Source organism: Mastigoproctus giganteus, chromosome 5 (genome assembly GCF_048544385.1).
Source record: "Mastigoproctus giganteus isolate SK-2022 chromosome 5, ASM4854438v1, whole genome shotgun sequence".
Classification (NCBI taxonomy): Eukaryota; Metazoa; Arthropoda; class Arachnida; order Uropygi; family Thelyphonidae; genus Mastigoproctus; species Mastigoproctus giganteus.
Window position 1 is genome coordinate 40,499,752 of NC_143579.1, and position 16,615 is coordinate 40,516,366.

General features: G+C 35.0%; 1 protein-coding gene across 1 annotated transcript in view; it reads left to right on the forward strand.

Moving 5' to 3' along the window:
- Positions 1 to 16,615, forward strand: part of LOC150085320 (zinc finger protein castor homolog 1-like) — a 458,876-nt gene that overhangs the window by 404,435 nt on the left and 37,826 nt on the right. The window contains exons 13-16 of the mRNA XM_090373996.1: positions 4,766 to 4,929; positions 5,163 to 5,554; positions 8,218 to 8,346; positions 15,692 to 15,815. Of these exons, the coding sequence (XP_090230122.1) occupies positions 4,766 to 4,929; positions 5,163 to 5,554; positions 8,218 to 8,346; positions 15,692 to 15,815 (809 nt within the window). The remainder of the gene's footprint in view (positions 1 to 4,765; positions 4,930 to 5,162; positions 5,555 to 8,217; positions 8,347 to 15,691; positions 15,816 to 16,615) is intronic.

Genomic DNA, 16,615 nt, shown 5'->3' on the forward strand with positions numbered 1-16,615 from the left:
ATATCAAGCTTAATGTCCAAGTCTGCAGATGATACAAAGGTTAGCAGGGTTGTTAAGCGCACTATTGATGCTATGCTGCTGCTGAAACAGGATCTGGAAAGGTTAAGCAGATGGGCTGAGAGGTGGCAAATGAAGTTTAACATTGACAAATGTAAAGTACAACATATGGGAAACAGTAACTCCAGAGCAACGTATCAACTCTGTGGTACTACACTGACAATGGTAGAGAATGAAAAGGACCTGGGAGTAATTGTGCAGGCAGATATGAAGTTTTCTGATCAGTGCAGATGGGCTGCAAGAGTAGCTCATGGTGTCTTACAAATGATATACAGGTATTTTTCTAGCAGGGATAAGGAGGTGATTATTCCCTTGTATATGGCAATGGTCAGGCCACACCTTGAGTATTGTATACAGGTCTGGAGGTCTCATTTCTGTTCCTCATTTCATGCTGGAACAAGTACAGAGAAGGGCAACAAAATTAGTGAATGGAACAAAGGGTTGCTCTTACGAAGAAAGGCTTAAAGTTTTGCCTTATATGTGTCTGCACTAATGATGTATTATGCCTCAATCAATTCCCATCAGTCATAAAGTGTGTATTGCAACTTATTCTGTTAGCCAGACTTATTTTGAAATAGTTAAACTTCAAAGTTAAGAGTACTTTGCTCATTTCAAGACACCAGCTATGTGAAAGTTTTTTCCCAGCCTCTGTAATACAGATGAAAGGTCAAGTGTTTAGACTGCTTTTCTCTGCTCATCAGGGAATTTGGATGCAGTTTCTTTTGGGAATTTTGTTGGCTGGAAAATTCCACATTGCAGCTGCTAAACTAGTTCCCTTCCTGGGAAAGATGGACATTTCCTTTCTGACTAAAGCAATAGTATTATGTACATAGCAATATTATTAAAAGTAAAGCTGAATGACAAGAGGCATCCCACTATTGATATTATTATCCCATACTCATTCTAATGTTAAATACTTAGAAGTAGTCGTGATCTCAGAACAACAGAATGTTGTTCCTGGAACACATAAAATATGTTATAGATAAATAGAAGTAATATTCACCAAATTAATGAGAATAATAAGAGTAAACAGGGGAATCAAAAAGAAATATGAATATTTTCTATGAATGCATCTTTATTTCTCCTCTAACAGAGGTGCCTCCGTAACCGGGTGGGCAGGAGCAGCAGTGCGTAGCACATGCTTCTTGATTAGACCAGGATTCGAGCCCGTGACCACCAAATAAGGAGGATGAGGAAAGGTTAGGGAATGACCACTGCATATCCCCAGAGCAATATGGCCTTAGTTGCTAATGCTCCTAAAAAAAAAAAAAAAAACAACCAAACCACTCTAACAGACATGGCTGAGCATAACTTCACAGATCAGATAAAGTGGTCTCCAAAAGCAATTATAGCAGCCCAAATAGTCATTCTCTTGTGCACCATAAAGGCAAACAGAACATTATAAAAATGAAGTGTGCCAGTTGCTGAAAAAATACCAGCTGATTTATTGATAGCAGAAAAAAATATATTGGGGTGCCACGAGGAAGGAATTTGCACCTAAGATGATGAGCACTGAAATTATTAATAGAGAACTGAAAGTATTAATAGAGATGATCAACCTGTGGGTAGAATCAAGAGAACAATGAATAGTCTATGAATTTTGGCAGAACAGACGAGCTTGTTCCTGTGAAGAAAGAGATGAAAAGGGGTTGCATCCAATGTAGTCATTATAAATATAAAGGGAAACCTTGGTGTTTTTTAATTGATTTATCTAATGATGGTCAAGTAAAAGATTTAACTTGATCAATAATGATAAATATCCTTGTGGTGATATCAAGTCAAATACCTATGTAATTGTAAGTCACCCATTATATTGTGATTTAAGATTTAATTTGGAGGCAAATGATGAGGGCATAATGTAACAAAATTGAGATGAGTTATTTAAACAAATAGACTATTTCTACGAGTTCTGTAAATTTGTAGGTAAGGTTTTTAGGTACAGACAATTAATTCTGATTTGTTGATTCAGACATCAATGATGTGTAAGATATAATTATGTATATAATATAAATAATATTGTATATTTGTTTTTTATCATATAACTGGCAGACTGCAAGTGTTTATATAATAGTAGAAATATTTTCAGCAGTTTTTTTGTTATTAGCAGTGTGATTTATATTATTAGAACTGTATATGAAATAAATTAGCTAGTAGGACTTGTGGCTGGGGTAGTAATCCCTCCGGTATAATATAAATACATATTGAAATTGAACTGGGGATAATTAAATGGCTGGCCAGATCTCTTATAGTAAATATCATATACAGAACCTTATAAATATCAGAGAAAAAAATTTATTTACAGTGTAGATAAATTCTAGTGATAAATGTGTATATTTTAATTAGTTATGATAAAGAGTTAAGTGCACATGGACTTTGTCTGGAGAGCATTAGTTTAAAAGTTTATATGATCACTTAAATAAACGAATGCAGCAATAATCATTATAATCTGTGCAAAATTGATTCTGCCAGTGGTTCAGGATAAGGAGCAGAATTCCAAACTTTTTTGATCAGCTAACGTATGCCTGTATATTATATCATTGATATATTCAAATGATATACCATACAAGAGGAATATATTATCCGATGTATTCCTAAATGGTAATAATACACACCATACACTGAGTGATTACTGAATTATGACCACCCCTATGAAAACTGAATGCGACCCGTTGACCACGTGAGGTACGAGAGTGCGAAGTTAGTCGACCTACGTAGCATAGATAAGGTGTCAGTGGTTCAGTAGGTAATAAAATTCCAAGCGTAATTGGGTAAAAGGAAGGATTTATCGGACTTTGATAAAGGACAGATTGTGGGTGCTCGACAAGCTGGTGCCTCGATTTCCCAAATGGCTGAACTGGTGGGGTGTTCAAGAGCTACTGTAGTTAAAGTGTACCAGGACTGGTGTCAAAATGGTCAAACAATGACCCAACGGAAAATCTGCAAAGGTCAGCGAAAGGTTGATGTTAGAGGTGAGCACCGGGTCTGACAACTCAAACAGGCACAGCACTGTTGAAGAGTTGACTATCCAATATAACATGGTTTTTTTTTTTTTTTTTTTTTTTTGATTTGGTAGTTGTTGGCGCATCGGCTTCTGTGGCCATATTGCACCTCCCAAGGTTTTTGCAGTACTTTGATCCAAGCCCGAGGCGGGAATCGAACCCGCGACTTTTGGGTTGCCGGGCAGGTACTTTACCCACTCAGCTAGCCCGGTCGGCAAATATATAACATGGACCAACCCGGAACAATATCTGGCGTAAACATGTGTTGCATGTATGGGCTATACCAGCAGACGATCCCTATGGTAGGTTCATCGGCGTAAAAGACTCGCCTGGCGCAGAGAGCATGCAAGTTAGACATTAGAAGGCTAGAAGAAGGTATGCTGGTCGGATGAGTCACATTATTTACTTCATACCGTGGATGGTCGTGTATGGATTTGGCATAAACAACATGAGGCTCTTTATCCATCATGCATGGTATCAAAAGTGCAGGCCGGTGGAGGTGGTTGTATGGTGTGGGGCATGTTTCACTGTCAGGAACTTGGATCCCTGGTCCATGTGGAACAATGGAACAGTGGTCTCCGCTATCGTCAGCTGCTTGCTGACTGTGTACACCCTGCTATGTTACACTTTTTCCCGAATGGCAATGGTGTCTTCCAAGATGACAATGCGCCGAGCCATCGGGCACTTGTGCAGGAATGGTTTGAGGAACACAGTTCTGACTTCCAGCATATCGATTGGCCTCTGAACTCCACCGATATCAATCCCATAGAGCATGTGTGGGACACTATGGAAAGGCATATCAGGCGTCTGAATACACCAGTCACCTCCATACTTGTATTGCTGACCACATTAAACACAGCTTGGTTGGCCATACCTCCCGAATGCTCATGAGATCTTGTTGAATCAATGCCATGTCGGATAGCTGTTGTACTGAGGGCAAAAGGAGGACCTACGAAGTATTAGGTAGGTGGTCATAATTCAGTGATCACTCAGTGTATGTTTTAATAACAAAAAAAAAATTGAATTATGGATAATTCTTATCATCTCATGTTATACAAATTTATCACTAATGAACTGAGGAAAGCTTCTGTTACCAAACCTGCTAGATGTGTAATGCATAAAAAAAAATTAACATTTTTATATATTTATACATGACAGAAACTAACTTGAAACACATAAGCATGTCAGAAGAAATGAGACTACATTTTGAAATGAAATCTTATATTAAATAAAGCTAAATAAACGATACATAACAAAATCATATCATTACATATGTTCAAAGCATCAATTAAGCCCTCTTTAGACCCACCTAGCTAACATCAAAAGATATTACATCTGACACCAACAAAATCAGATCATAATTTAATTTTACTGTTTTAAAACTAATTAGTTTTTAAAAGAAGTTTGTTAAATTCAATATATCTTATATTGAGGTTAAGGAACATTTTTAGAATGTGTGATTAATACAGCATTGGTTTCACCTGGATTGGTTTCTTCTTATTAGCTCTAAAATTTAAATAATATATACTTATAGATTCTATCTGAATAATATATGTATAGTTTTAGAAATATGATTTGACTAACTTGCTGGTTCCCTAAATATTTAATTAAATCGCATTATTTCAATTTTTCCAAAAGGCTTAAAAACTAACAATTGTTGCATCATATGTAGCTATGAAAAACACTGACATATAACATTTCTTTTATAGGTTGCACATATGTTTTGCATTCAAGTGGACAGTTATATTCTCACAAGAGAAAACATGAGCGTAGAGAAAATGAATTAGCATATCGCAAATTTAAACTAGCCCAAAGTATGATGAAATCTCTGTCAGAGTCATCAGGAATAGCAACAACTGCCCTTACAGAACAGGTGAAAATTATATTTAATATGAAGTAAAATGTGACTGCTTTTTTAATAATTTTAGAGTGAATAGTTGCTAGCTTCTTGTGAACTTTTAGTGAAGACAATATATTAGTATTTGCCAATAGTCCTACTTTTCATTGTAAAATTAGTCCTATGCCTAGATTCTGATCAATAATAGCAATTATCATATTGCATCTTTATATACACAGCATAATCTCATTATTGTATTTCTGTCCTAGCTGTCATCCGGAGATTCATCTTCAAGTCCAAGTTCAGGAATGAACCCATTTTCGGTAGTACCTCATCTTGGTGGTACTCACATAATTGAAAGGCCAAATGGACAGTCCTTTGGGGGAGGAGTAATGTGTGATGCTGCTTCTAGTGCAGAAGGTGCAATATTTCCTGATACCACTAATCCATCTATTGCTGATAGTTTGCCACAGCCATTTGCTCGATTTGCTTCAATGTTAACAGGAGTAAATTTTGCAAATCCACCAGCAATGAATTTAAATCTTGGTTACATGCCACATGAAATTGGATCAGTAAATGATGAGAAACCTCATATCATGGACCTTACTACTGATCTGATGAAGAGTAAATCTGAAGATTTGTGGAAGAAGTATCTTACAAGGTTTGTTAAATTTTATTTTAATGGCTTTTCATTGCAAGGGATATTTTATTTGGAGAATTATACGTACATTTTTCATTTTTTTAAGTTTTTTTGTTTTGCTGGTTTTTCAAAATTTTGTAAATCAAAATGTTTATTTAAAAAAAAAAAAACTTTACACGAAGAAATGACACTACACAAATCCAATTATATAGCAACATTTTTAATATTAATAACATGCAAAAGCCGCCATAACCGTGTGAGGGTACATAAGTACACATGCTTTGAGTGACTGGAGTTCAAGCCCGTGACTGCTAAATACAATGCTGTTTCTTGTATTCTTTCGATCTTGTGAATTCCTCTGACCATGTGGTTGTTCTGGAGTATAAACAGAAAATTTATTTTTATTTATCTTTATCATTGTACATATCAAGCATAGCCTATTTCTGTATATAGCTGTGAGCAAACTGGTTCACCACAAGTTGCCTTAGCATTGTAGCACTATAAATAAAAAGGATTGCCCCAATGGAGTATACTGCTTTTTATTTATGCCACTAACCATATTCATGTTTTGTCTCTGATTGGGGTCTCATTGCTATGCAGGAAGGCTGTGAAGATCTGAGAAATCCAGTGATGAGATATATCCACAATATGTGAGATGGTGCAGTGAGTAAAGTAGATATAATTAAGTTCAGGACAAAAGACACAAGCTATAAAAACTATAAAAAGTCATTGTACAAAAGGAACTAAACAGGTTAGGAAAAAATAAGTTACTGTACTACTAGCAGTCAAGTGCTGTCTTTGTGACAAGAATAAGTGCTGGTTCATACACATAATGCTGACTTGTACTATGTATATATTAAGTGCAATAGCATCATTAATACACAGCCATTTATGAATAAACAGAATGATGCTACTGCAATTAATATATACATAGTCTAAATTTGCTCGCAGCTTGAGGCTTTAGCCCTAAACACATCTTACTCTGACTTGTACTTATTATTAACCTTGTTGTTGGAAATAGTAGGGTGGGATCTTGCTGATTCTGATGATCATATCAGGGTGGATGATGCACCATAATGCACTTAAACTGAATGCAAGAGTAGTTCTCGCCTGACTTCATAGAGCAGGAATGGAAACCGAGTCGATGCACACTCTGCAACCTCCTAGGTCAGTCACTTAATGCAACAAACATTATCCAACGTTACAGAATGGGACATGTGCACTACTTCACTGATTGGTCTTTATCGGTACAACATCAGCACAATATACATGGTAGAATTACCAGAAGTTGGCTGACTACCCAACTAACAAAAAAAAGAAAGAAGGGAAATACCTCATTCCCCGTATGATTCTGTAAATCTGTATATTGTAAATATATGGCAGGTTTTTGCCAAGGATTGGCTGGGACCATCTAGTCCAATAAAAAAAAAGTACATAGCTGTGAACAAATTGGGTTTGCTACTTAGTGCACTGATCTCATATTGTGGAGGCATTTTGCCATGCATTGCCTTAGTATTGTACTACTCTAAATGAAAAACACTTCTCAAACTGAGAATTATATTGCCTTTTATATATACTGCATACCACTAGCCAGATCTAGGCTTAGGTCTGGTAGTGGCATTCACTACCCAAACTCAGTACAATCAGAATTGAAATCAATTGGGTGCTGTTGTTATTGTTTATGAAAATTTCACATGGGGCAACTAAGGCTGACATGTGTCTGTCATTTCTATATCCATTTTAGCTAATTAAGGTTAAATTGACAAAGAGCATCTATTATTCTAAGACATTTAAGATACATAGAGAGTTCACCTAAGTTTGCTTTGTCACTAAGATTTAGCAAACAATGGACACTCAATCAGAATGTGCCTAACTCTAAGTTGTACCTAATGAACAGAACAGAGTGGAGGATCCTACCCAGGAGCAGTTGTGTTTGTACATATGAAAGGTATGGCCAATACACAGTCTTGTCAGTATAACTTCTCACATATTCATCCATAAACTGGAATTCTGTAAACACAGATTTTTTTTTATTTTAGTGGTATTTATTACACACTCGATCCCCTCAAAGTTGTACCTAAATGGAAGTGTACTTGGCATGAAAGACATCATCTCTATAATCTGCATAAGATACAAACTGAAAGTTATCATGCATAGCATGATCTGTATTTTTGCATCCAAATTTGCATGACCATTTCTTGAAATTCCAAAATGTCTAGAAATCCAACAGATAGTTAACTTGTATTTTTGCCCTTTTGAAAAATCCCCAAGTTGATTCTTAAGATGCTGCATCAATGGATGTGAGAAAGGTTCATTATTCTGTACAGCTAGTACTATGTTAACGGAATATATATATATATATATATATAATCCAATTAATCCAAAATTAAATAAAGAGTTAAAAAGTAACCATGCTGCTGGCAAATATCCTATTTTAGCTTATATATATATATAAGGTGAGACAAAAGTCCTCTCTCATAAATAATGAAATAGCAATGGAAATAGATGATGAAAATGTTGTGATTTGTTTCTCAATCATAATAAAAACCATATGAATCTGATAATTTTGCTTTATTTTTGCTCTTCAGATAAGATATATTCAAATCTCTTTGTAAGTTATAAATCCATGACTGTTTTTTATATTTGTTTTATCAAAAGTAATTTTATTTTTTAATTGTTAACAGATGTGGTTCCACAGAACTTTGCAAACGTGATTGTGAATTTATATATAAGGAACACTTTCACTGTACAACTGACAACTGCACAAGAATTTTTAAAGGAAATAATTTTTTGGCAGTTCGAGAACACGCATGGTAAGAGTTATATCTTGCAGTACCTTATAAAATAGATTCCATACAGAACATTTTTCTGTCTAATAAATGTAGGCACATATTTTTATTACAGTTATAATTTATTTTTAAAATATACTAATCTTTATAACTTTCTTTTACTATCAATTAAGCTGATGTTAAAGTTACTACATATCATAATTGTTACATATACCAAACCTGGTATGAAAGAATTATCAAATTCTGATTCAGTTAAATTTTGGTTGCTATTTCTGTAGATAATATAAAGTTGTTTGCTAAATATTAATGAATTATGCTATAATATGATGAAATAACATACCTGTAATATTTAGTACAGACATAATTTAACATTTTAAAGCATACTGTGAGAGAGAGGATTCTGACTGGTTCTTAGTGATTATAACAAGTCTTAAAACATGAATGACACGTAGATTATTCTGAAAAGGTAAATCAAGATATTATCACTGCACAAGCTAGGAATTGGGCAGACTGAGATTATTAACCTTAGATTATTAACTGAGATTAATAGCCAAGTCACAAAGGAGGTTAGGCAGGCAAAGGCAGATTATGAGAAATCTTTGGCAAAGGATGCAAAGAAAAACAACAAAGAGTTATTTACTTATGTAAACTCTAGAAGGAAGGGGATGAATTAGATTGGTCCATTTGATATTGATGATTCAACTGTTGACGATCTTCATCAGGTAGCTAACAAACTAAATCAATATTTTGCATCTACATTCACACATGAGAAGTTATTCAGGAAGGGGAATGCCAGAGGTGTATTAAACTCTGGCAGTAAGCTAGATAATCTTGTAAAAAACTGAAAGTAAAGTGGAGGAGAAATTGTTGATGATAAACATAAGAAAGGCACCTGGGGTGGATGGAATCTATCAGTTATATTAAAGGAGGCAGCAAAGAAAGTAAGCAAATCCTTAGCCATAATTATGAGAGCTTCCTTGGACTCAGGGGACGTACCCAAGGACTGGAGATGTGCAAATGTGACCCCAATCCACAAAGGGAGACACAGGTAATTACAGACCTGTTAGTTTAACTTCTGTTCCAGGGAAATTAATGGAGGCACTGGTTAAAGAAGCATTGCAGGATCATCTAGAGAAGATTTCAGTTATAGCGCAGACACAAGATGGATTTGTTAAGGGGGAAGTCTTGTCTGACCAATTTGATTGGATTCTATGATGTAGTCACAAAGGAACTGGATGCAAAGAATAATTTTGATATCATATATTTGGATCTTAAAAAGGCTTATGATACTGTTGCACATGGAAGACTGCTGCACAAATTGGAGCACTGTGGCATTGGAGGCAAATTGCTGCTATTAGCATTAGTAGAGGCACATGATGCAAGAAAGCAAGCTTATGCAGCATAAGCCAAAAAAAAAAACAAAAACTCTCCCATTTCACCCCTCCGTTTGTTCGAAATACCTGTCCAGTCCAGCCTTAAATTTATTTAGGCTATCAACTTCCACAACAAGGGATGGATGTCTCTTCCACCAACCTACTACCCGCTGGCTAAAGGCAAATTTCCACACATCTATCCTACATCTGTCTTTCCTCAATTTGAATTTATGCCCTCTCAGGTGATTATTCTGAGCAAGAGGAAGAATCCCATCAGCATTGAGCATGCTCAAACCATTCAAGGCTTTATACACCTCAAATCAGATCACCTCGCAGGTGCCTAGTCTCCAGACCCCGTAATTTGAAAAACTTAAACCTTTCTTCGTAAGAGCAACCCTTTGTTCCATTCACTAATCTTGTTGCCCTTCTCTGCACTCATTAGAACAGCTCTACATCCTTCTTAAAATGAGGCTGCCAGACCTGTATACAGTACTCAAGGTGTGGCCTGACCATTGCCTTATACAAGGGGATAATCACCTTCTTATCCCTGCTAGAAAAATTCCTGCATATCATTGACAAGACACGACAAAGTTACTCTTGCAGACTGTCTGCACTGCTCAGAAAACTTCATATCTGCTTGCACAATTACCCCCAGGTCCTTTTCATTCTCTACCACTGTCAGTGTAGTACCACAGAGTTGATACATTACTCTGGGGTTACTGCTTCCCATATATTGTACTTTACATTTGTCAATGTTAAACTTCATTTGCCACCTCTCAGCCCATCTGCTCAACTTTTCTAGATGTTGTTGCAGCAGTGTACTGTCATTAGTGTCCTTAACAACCCTGCCAACATTCATATCATCTGCAAACATGGACATTAAGCTTGATATACCATCATGAATATCATTTATAAATACAGAAAATAACAATGGACCCAACACTGAACCCTGAGGGACTCCACTAATAACATTAGTCCATGATGAGCAGTGACCATTGATGACCACTCTCTGTCTTTTCCCACTCAACCATCCCTTTATCCATAGCAGCAATTTGCCTCCAATGCCACACTGCTCCAATCTGTTCAGCAGTCTGCCATGTACAACAGTATCAAAATCCTTTCTAAGATCCAAATATATGATATCAAAGTTATTCGCTGCATCTAGTTCCTTTGTGACCACATTATAGTATCCAACCAAATTGGCCAGGCAAGACTTTCCCTTAACAAAACCATGCTGTATCCGAGCTATAACTGAGGTCTTGTCTAGATGATCCTGCAGTGCTTCTTTTACCAGTGCCTCCATTAATTTTCCTGGAATAGAAGTTAAACAAACAGGTCTGTAATTACATGTGTCTCCCTTTGTGGATTGGGGTCACATTTGCACATCTCCAGTCTAAGAGTACCTTCCCTGAGTCCAAAGAAGCTCTCATAATTATGACTAAGGGTTTGCTTACTTCCTTTGCTGTCTCCTTTAATATAACCGGATAGATCTCATCCACCCCAGGTGCCTTTTTTATGTTTATCTTCAACAATTTCTCCTCCAGTTTCCTCTCAGTTATTACAAAATCATCTAGCTCACTGTCAGAGTTCAATTCACCTCTGGAATTCCCCTCCCTAAATAACTCCTCATATGTGAATGTAGATGCTAAATACTCATTTAGTTTGTTAGCCACCTGAGCAGGTTCATCAACAGTTGAACCATCAATATCCAGTGGACCAATCTGATTCATCCCTTTCCTTCTATAGTGTACATAGGTAAAGAACTCTTTGCTGTTTTTCTTTGCATCCTTTGCCAAAGGTTTCTCATAATCTGCCTTTGCCTGCCTAATCTCCTTGTGACTTGGTTACAGACCAGCTAATATCTATCATAAGCTTCCATGTCACCCATTAATTTATATGTATCCCATGCATTTTTCTTCTCTGTCATATGTCTCATCAGTTCATCTGACATCCATTTAGGCCTAAACCTTGAACAATATTTCTTAGTTGGTATGTAAAGCCTAGTAGCTTCTAAGATAAGTTCTTTGAATGCTGCCCATTTTGAATTTTCTGTTGGTAACATCATCATTTGGTCCCACCATATAGAATTTAAATACTGCCTCAGACCATCGTAGTCGCCTTTACGAAAGCAAAAACCCTTCCCTGATGGTAGTTATCTCTTTGAGTAAATCCTACTTCGGCACACTGTGATCACTGCCACCTAGTGGTTCCTTTATCTGCAGTTTCTTAATGCATGAAGAATCACTACTGATAATCAGATGAAGAGTATTACTACCTCTAGTTGCCTCCCGAACATGCTGATATTGAAAACAATCATCCAATAAAGCCTTGCTAGTGTGAGTGACCAACCCACAAATTCCAGTCAATATCTGGGAAATTAAAATCCTCCATTATAAGACTCTCGGATTTACTGGCCCACTCTATTTCCCTGTACAGTTTCTTATTATACTCATCAGAGTCATTAGGCCTATAACACACTCCTACTCTCAATTTTGATCTCCCAGTGCTTATGTCACACGAAACTGACTCGATACTGCACTGATGTCGACAGGCTATGGATAAAGGGATGGTTGTGTGGTAATCAATGGACACTACTCTTTGTGGACTAATGTTATTAGTGGAGTCCCCCAGGGTCAGTGTTTGGTCCATTGTAATTTTCTGTATTCGTTAATGATATTGATGATGGTATATCAGGCTTAATGTCCAAGTTTGCAGATGATACAAAGGTCGGCAGGGTTGTTGATGATCCTAATGACAATATGCTGCTTCAACAGAATCTAGAAAAGTTGAGTAGATGGGCTGAGAGGTGGCAACTGAAGTTTAATATTGACAAATGTAAAGTATTGCATATGGGAAGCAGTAACCTCAGAGTAACGTAATGTAATGTAATGTAACACTGACAGTAGTAGAGAGTGAAAAAGACCTGGAGGTAATTGTGCAGGCAGATATGAAGTTTTCTGAGCAGTGCAGATAGTCTGCAAGACTAGTTCATGGTGTCTTTGTCAATGATATATAGGAATGTTTCTAGCAGGGATAAGGAGGTGATTATCCCCTTGTATAAGGCAATGGTCAGGTCACATCTTCAGTACTGTATACAGATCTGGAGGCCTCATTTTAAGAAGGATGTAGCGCTGTTGGAATGAGTATACAGAAGGGAAACAAGTCATAAGAAAACAAGTCAAAACAAGTCATAAGAAAATGCTTTGTTGAAAGGAACATTGGTAGACCTTTTGAAACAAAGTGGTCACCTTGCAGTTCATATTTTAACTTTGTTGGTTACTGATTGCGGAGTTATCTAAAAGGCTGCATCTACAAACACTATTCAAAAGATGTTGCACAAAGAGGCAATCCAATTGGAGATAATGAATGTGTCCTAAGATCAGCTTTCTTCCACTATTCATAATTTTATTACTTGTTGATAATTTTTCATTGATCATTACTCTTCGGTTTATTGCAAGTAGATTAATATATTTACATCAAAATATTTACATATTTCTATGTTAAATTACTTTACAACTATCCTGTATTATTATTATTCTATTCTTATGTATAGTGTCCATTAATTTTTCCCCCCTCCTCCAAAGTTCTGTGTTCTGGTAAAGAAACTGAACAAAATATATACATTGGTTTACTAGCAAATATATGAAACACTTTACTTGTAAAAGGGAAAAAAAGTACTCTCTGGAAAGAAACAGGGTGAAAAAACTTGTAGCAACAAAGTATACACATGCAGATAAAAATAATGAACAATTAATAATAAATACATAATAAAAGTATATAGCGATGTAATCCCATTTTTATGAATATTACAATTATAAAGGGGATGTAATGTAACTATTTTATTATTTATAGTAAAATGTGGTTTAGCATTGCACCCCTTTATAATCATAGTATAAATTGTAGTATATCCTTTCCTACTAGTTATAACTGTGGCTGAATTGTGTTCCTAGTATTATATGTGGTCAAGGAATAAGAAAATATTCTGAAACATTATGTCGTATTAGTATTGGATAAATTATGCAAGGAAATAAATATAAATTTAAATTCCTTATATACATTTTTTTACTGATTTAAATATAAATTTATACAGCATCAACCATTAAAAAAAGAAAAAAATTATTTGCTTTGTTTATTTATTCCTTCCAGTAATTTGTCTCCTCTTTTAAAGCTAGTCAAACTATTCACTTCCACAACACTAGGTGAAAGTATATTCCAACAATCAATTACTCTCAGGCTGAAGGTCAATTTCCACACATCTACCAAGCAACCATCCTTTTCCAATTTATGTCCCTTTGTATGTGTCACCCAAGAAAGAATAAGGATGATACCAGCATTTAGACCATTTAAAGCCTAAATTCATTTAAAGCTTAAACATTTTAATTTAGTCTCCTCACAGTGTGTGGCAAACACCACAGATTTTTATTGCAAACATTGTTTCTCAATTTAAAGTGAACTCTTTACTTTGGGAAAAAGTGGGGCATCTTTTACTGCATATAATGATGATATCAGGAAGTAAAGAACTGATTGATCTTTATTTCTTGAGCTACTGAGTAAACTAGCTCACTGAGCAAATCAGCATGGTAATATGACAATTTGACTGTAAAACTATGAGTAGTTCATGTTGCATTTGAAGAACTTGCTATTTTAAAAGATTGGTTTTCAATATGATGGGACATCAGGTCATTATGCAATTGCAGTTTGGGAATACATTAGTAATAATTCCCTGAATTTTTGGAAAGGCCAAGGATCAACACAGCTACTTGCTCCACCTGACAGTATTCTTGAATATCACAACTTCTTAATATTTTGTAGTGGGGCAACATACTTAAAGAAAATATTTGCATGACAGTGCTATCATGCTACCAAGCAACTTAAATAAGCATAGCAGATGCATTATATCCTGTAAACTCCAGAAATTCTCTGGATAATATCTTAGAGAACCTGCTTAAAAATTATTCTTGAAAATAGCAGTAGTAGTAATGGAGGCATATGATGCAAGAAAGCATGCCTATGCAGCATCAGCCAAAAAAAAAAAAAAAAAAAAAAAATTCCTGTCCAGTCAGCCTTAAATTTATTTAGGCTGATAAAGCACAAGTGAATCTAATAGACAACTAACAATTATATCATTTATGAAATTCATAAACTACATTTATGAATTACATAAATTCATTTATGTAATTCATAAATAGCTATAAAACAAATATATAAATAAAGTGAGCCAGGAAAGACAAAAGACTTTACATTCTTCCCTGTACTAATGGAAGCCTACAGAGATAGGGAGTCTCTGCCTCCCAGATTCTTTAGGGATATCAGTAAGTGTTAAAACTGTCAGAGTGGTAAGATTATCCATGTATAATAGAAGAATCTCCTTTTGGTAGCTTATTTCTGAAAATTAATGTAATGGCCATTTTGGTTTGGTAATACCAAAAAGTTAACAAACCTTGTTTTGATAACTTATTATTAAAAAATACTTTTTTTTTCTATAATTCATGTAAAACTGTGGATGATTTAAAATATGATTATACATATGATTCCAGCATATAAAACTCGGTTATAATAAATTTATAGAAAACTAGCAAAAAAAATTATTAAAGAATTACCAATTCAATGGGAAAGGTGACTGGTTTGTTTTCAGTATTATGCTAATTGAACTGAATTCATCGGTAAACAAATGAAAAATGAAATTATTTTTTAAGCCTAAATATGTATTTAAAATAAAAAGCTAATTATTGTTGATCTGATATAGATTCTTAATCATATTACATAGGAACCTTAAGTAAATTAAGAATTAGCATAATTATAATATTCAGTAATGTTTATGATTTAGCATGCTATTACACAATTTATATTATAGTGGAAACAGCTAATACCTATGCTAATGTAAATACATAAATATTATGAGTATCTATGTTAATATTAGTGAGTATTATTAGTGAGTATTATGTTAATTTTTAATTTTCAGCTAATTTAGCTAATTAACTGTTAATTTTCTGTAGCATACATGAACAGCAGAATCAGGTGACTGATACCTTTTATGTAACTGTGGAACCAGGCCATGACCAAGGCTGCTCCCAAGATTGTCCTTATAATAAAAAAGAGAAACATTATCATTGCAATTGGGTAAGCTTGCTTATTTTATACTCATTTTGAAATATGAATTTGAAAGAATTTAGAGATATAGAGTGACTCAAATTAAGTTTAATAAGCTCAAAATAAGTTCAAAGTAAACATTCAAGCACAAGTGAAGAAGTAACCAGTTTGAGAAAAGTGAAAATTTATACACTTAAACTATGAAGAACAAAATCTACCTTTAATTTCTAAAGACATTGCAAAGAATTCTCAGATGTTTCATAGTAGAAGAAGGACCATGAAACATCTGAGAATTATCTGTAATTACTTTAGACTTTAAAGACAGGTTTTACTCTATGCAAGTTGAAGGGCTTAAAGTTTTACTTTTTGCCATTTCAATTTACCTATGCCTCATGCTATTAACAGAACAACTTAAGTAAGCAGTTACACAACTTGGGATTATTTGGTAGGGACTACGTGGAAGGAGTTACATAGTTAAACTGTGTGTTGTTAGATTGTGAATTTCCGGGTAACATTTTATGAGAATTTAAGTGAAAATAAATAGGCTCATTTTCCCTAAAATGGGTACACAAGAATTCTACTGTCGAGTATGGGGTCCTGAAAATCCTTTGGCTATCCAGGAGACATCTTTGCACTCTTTTACTGACAGTATTGTATGGCTTTACTGCAAGGTTTGTTACTGGTCTGTAATTTTGTGGAAAAACATTTTTCAACAGTCTCTCAGTTATATTTTGTAATGATAAGCACCACCACTTTGGTTTCAAACTGTAGTCATTGAGAAATTCCTGATTGGGAAAATCATCTTCATGCAAGATTAAGTTCCTCCCAGA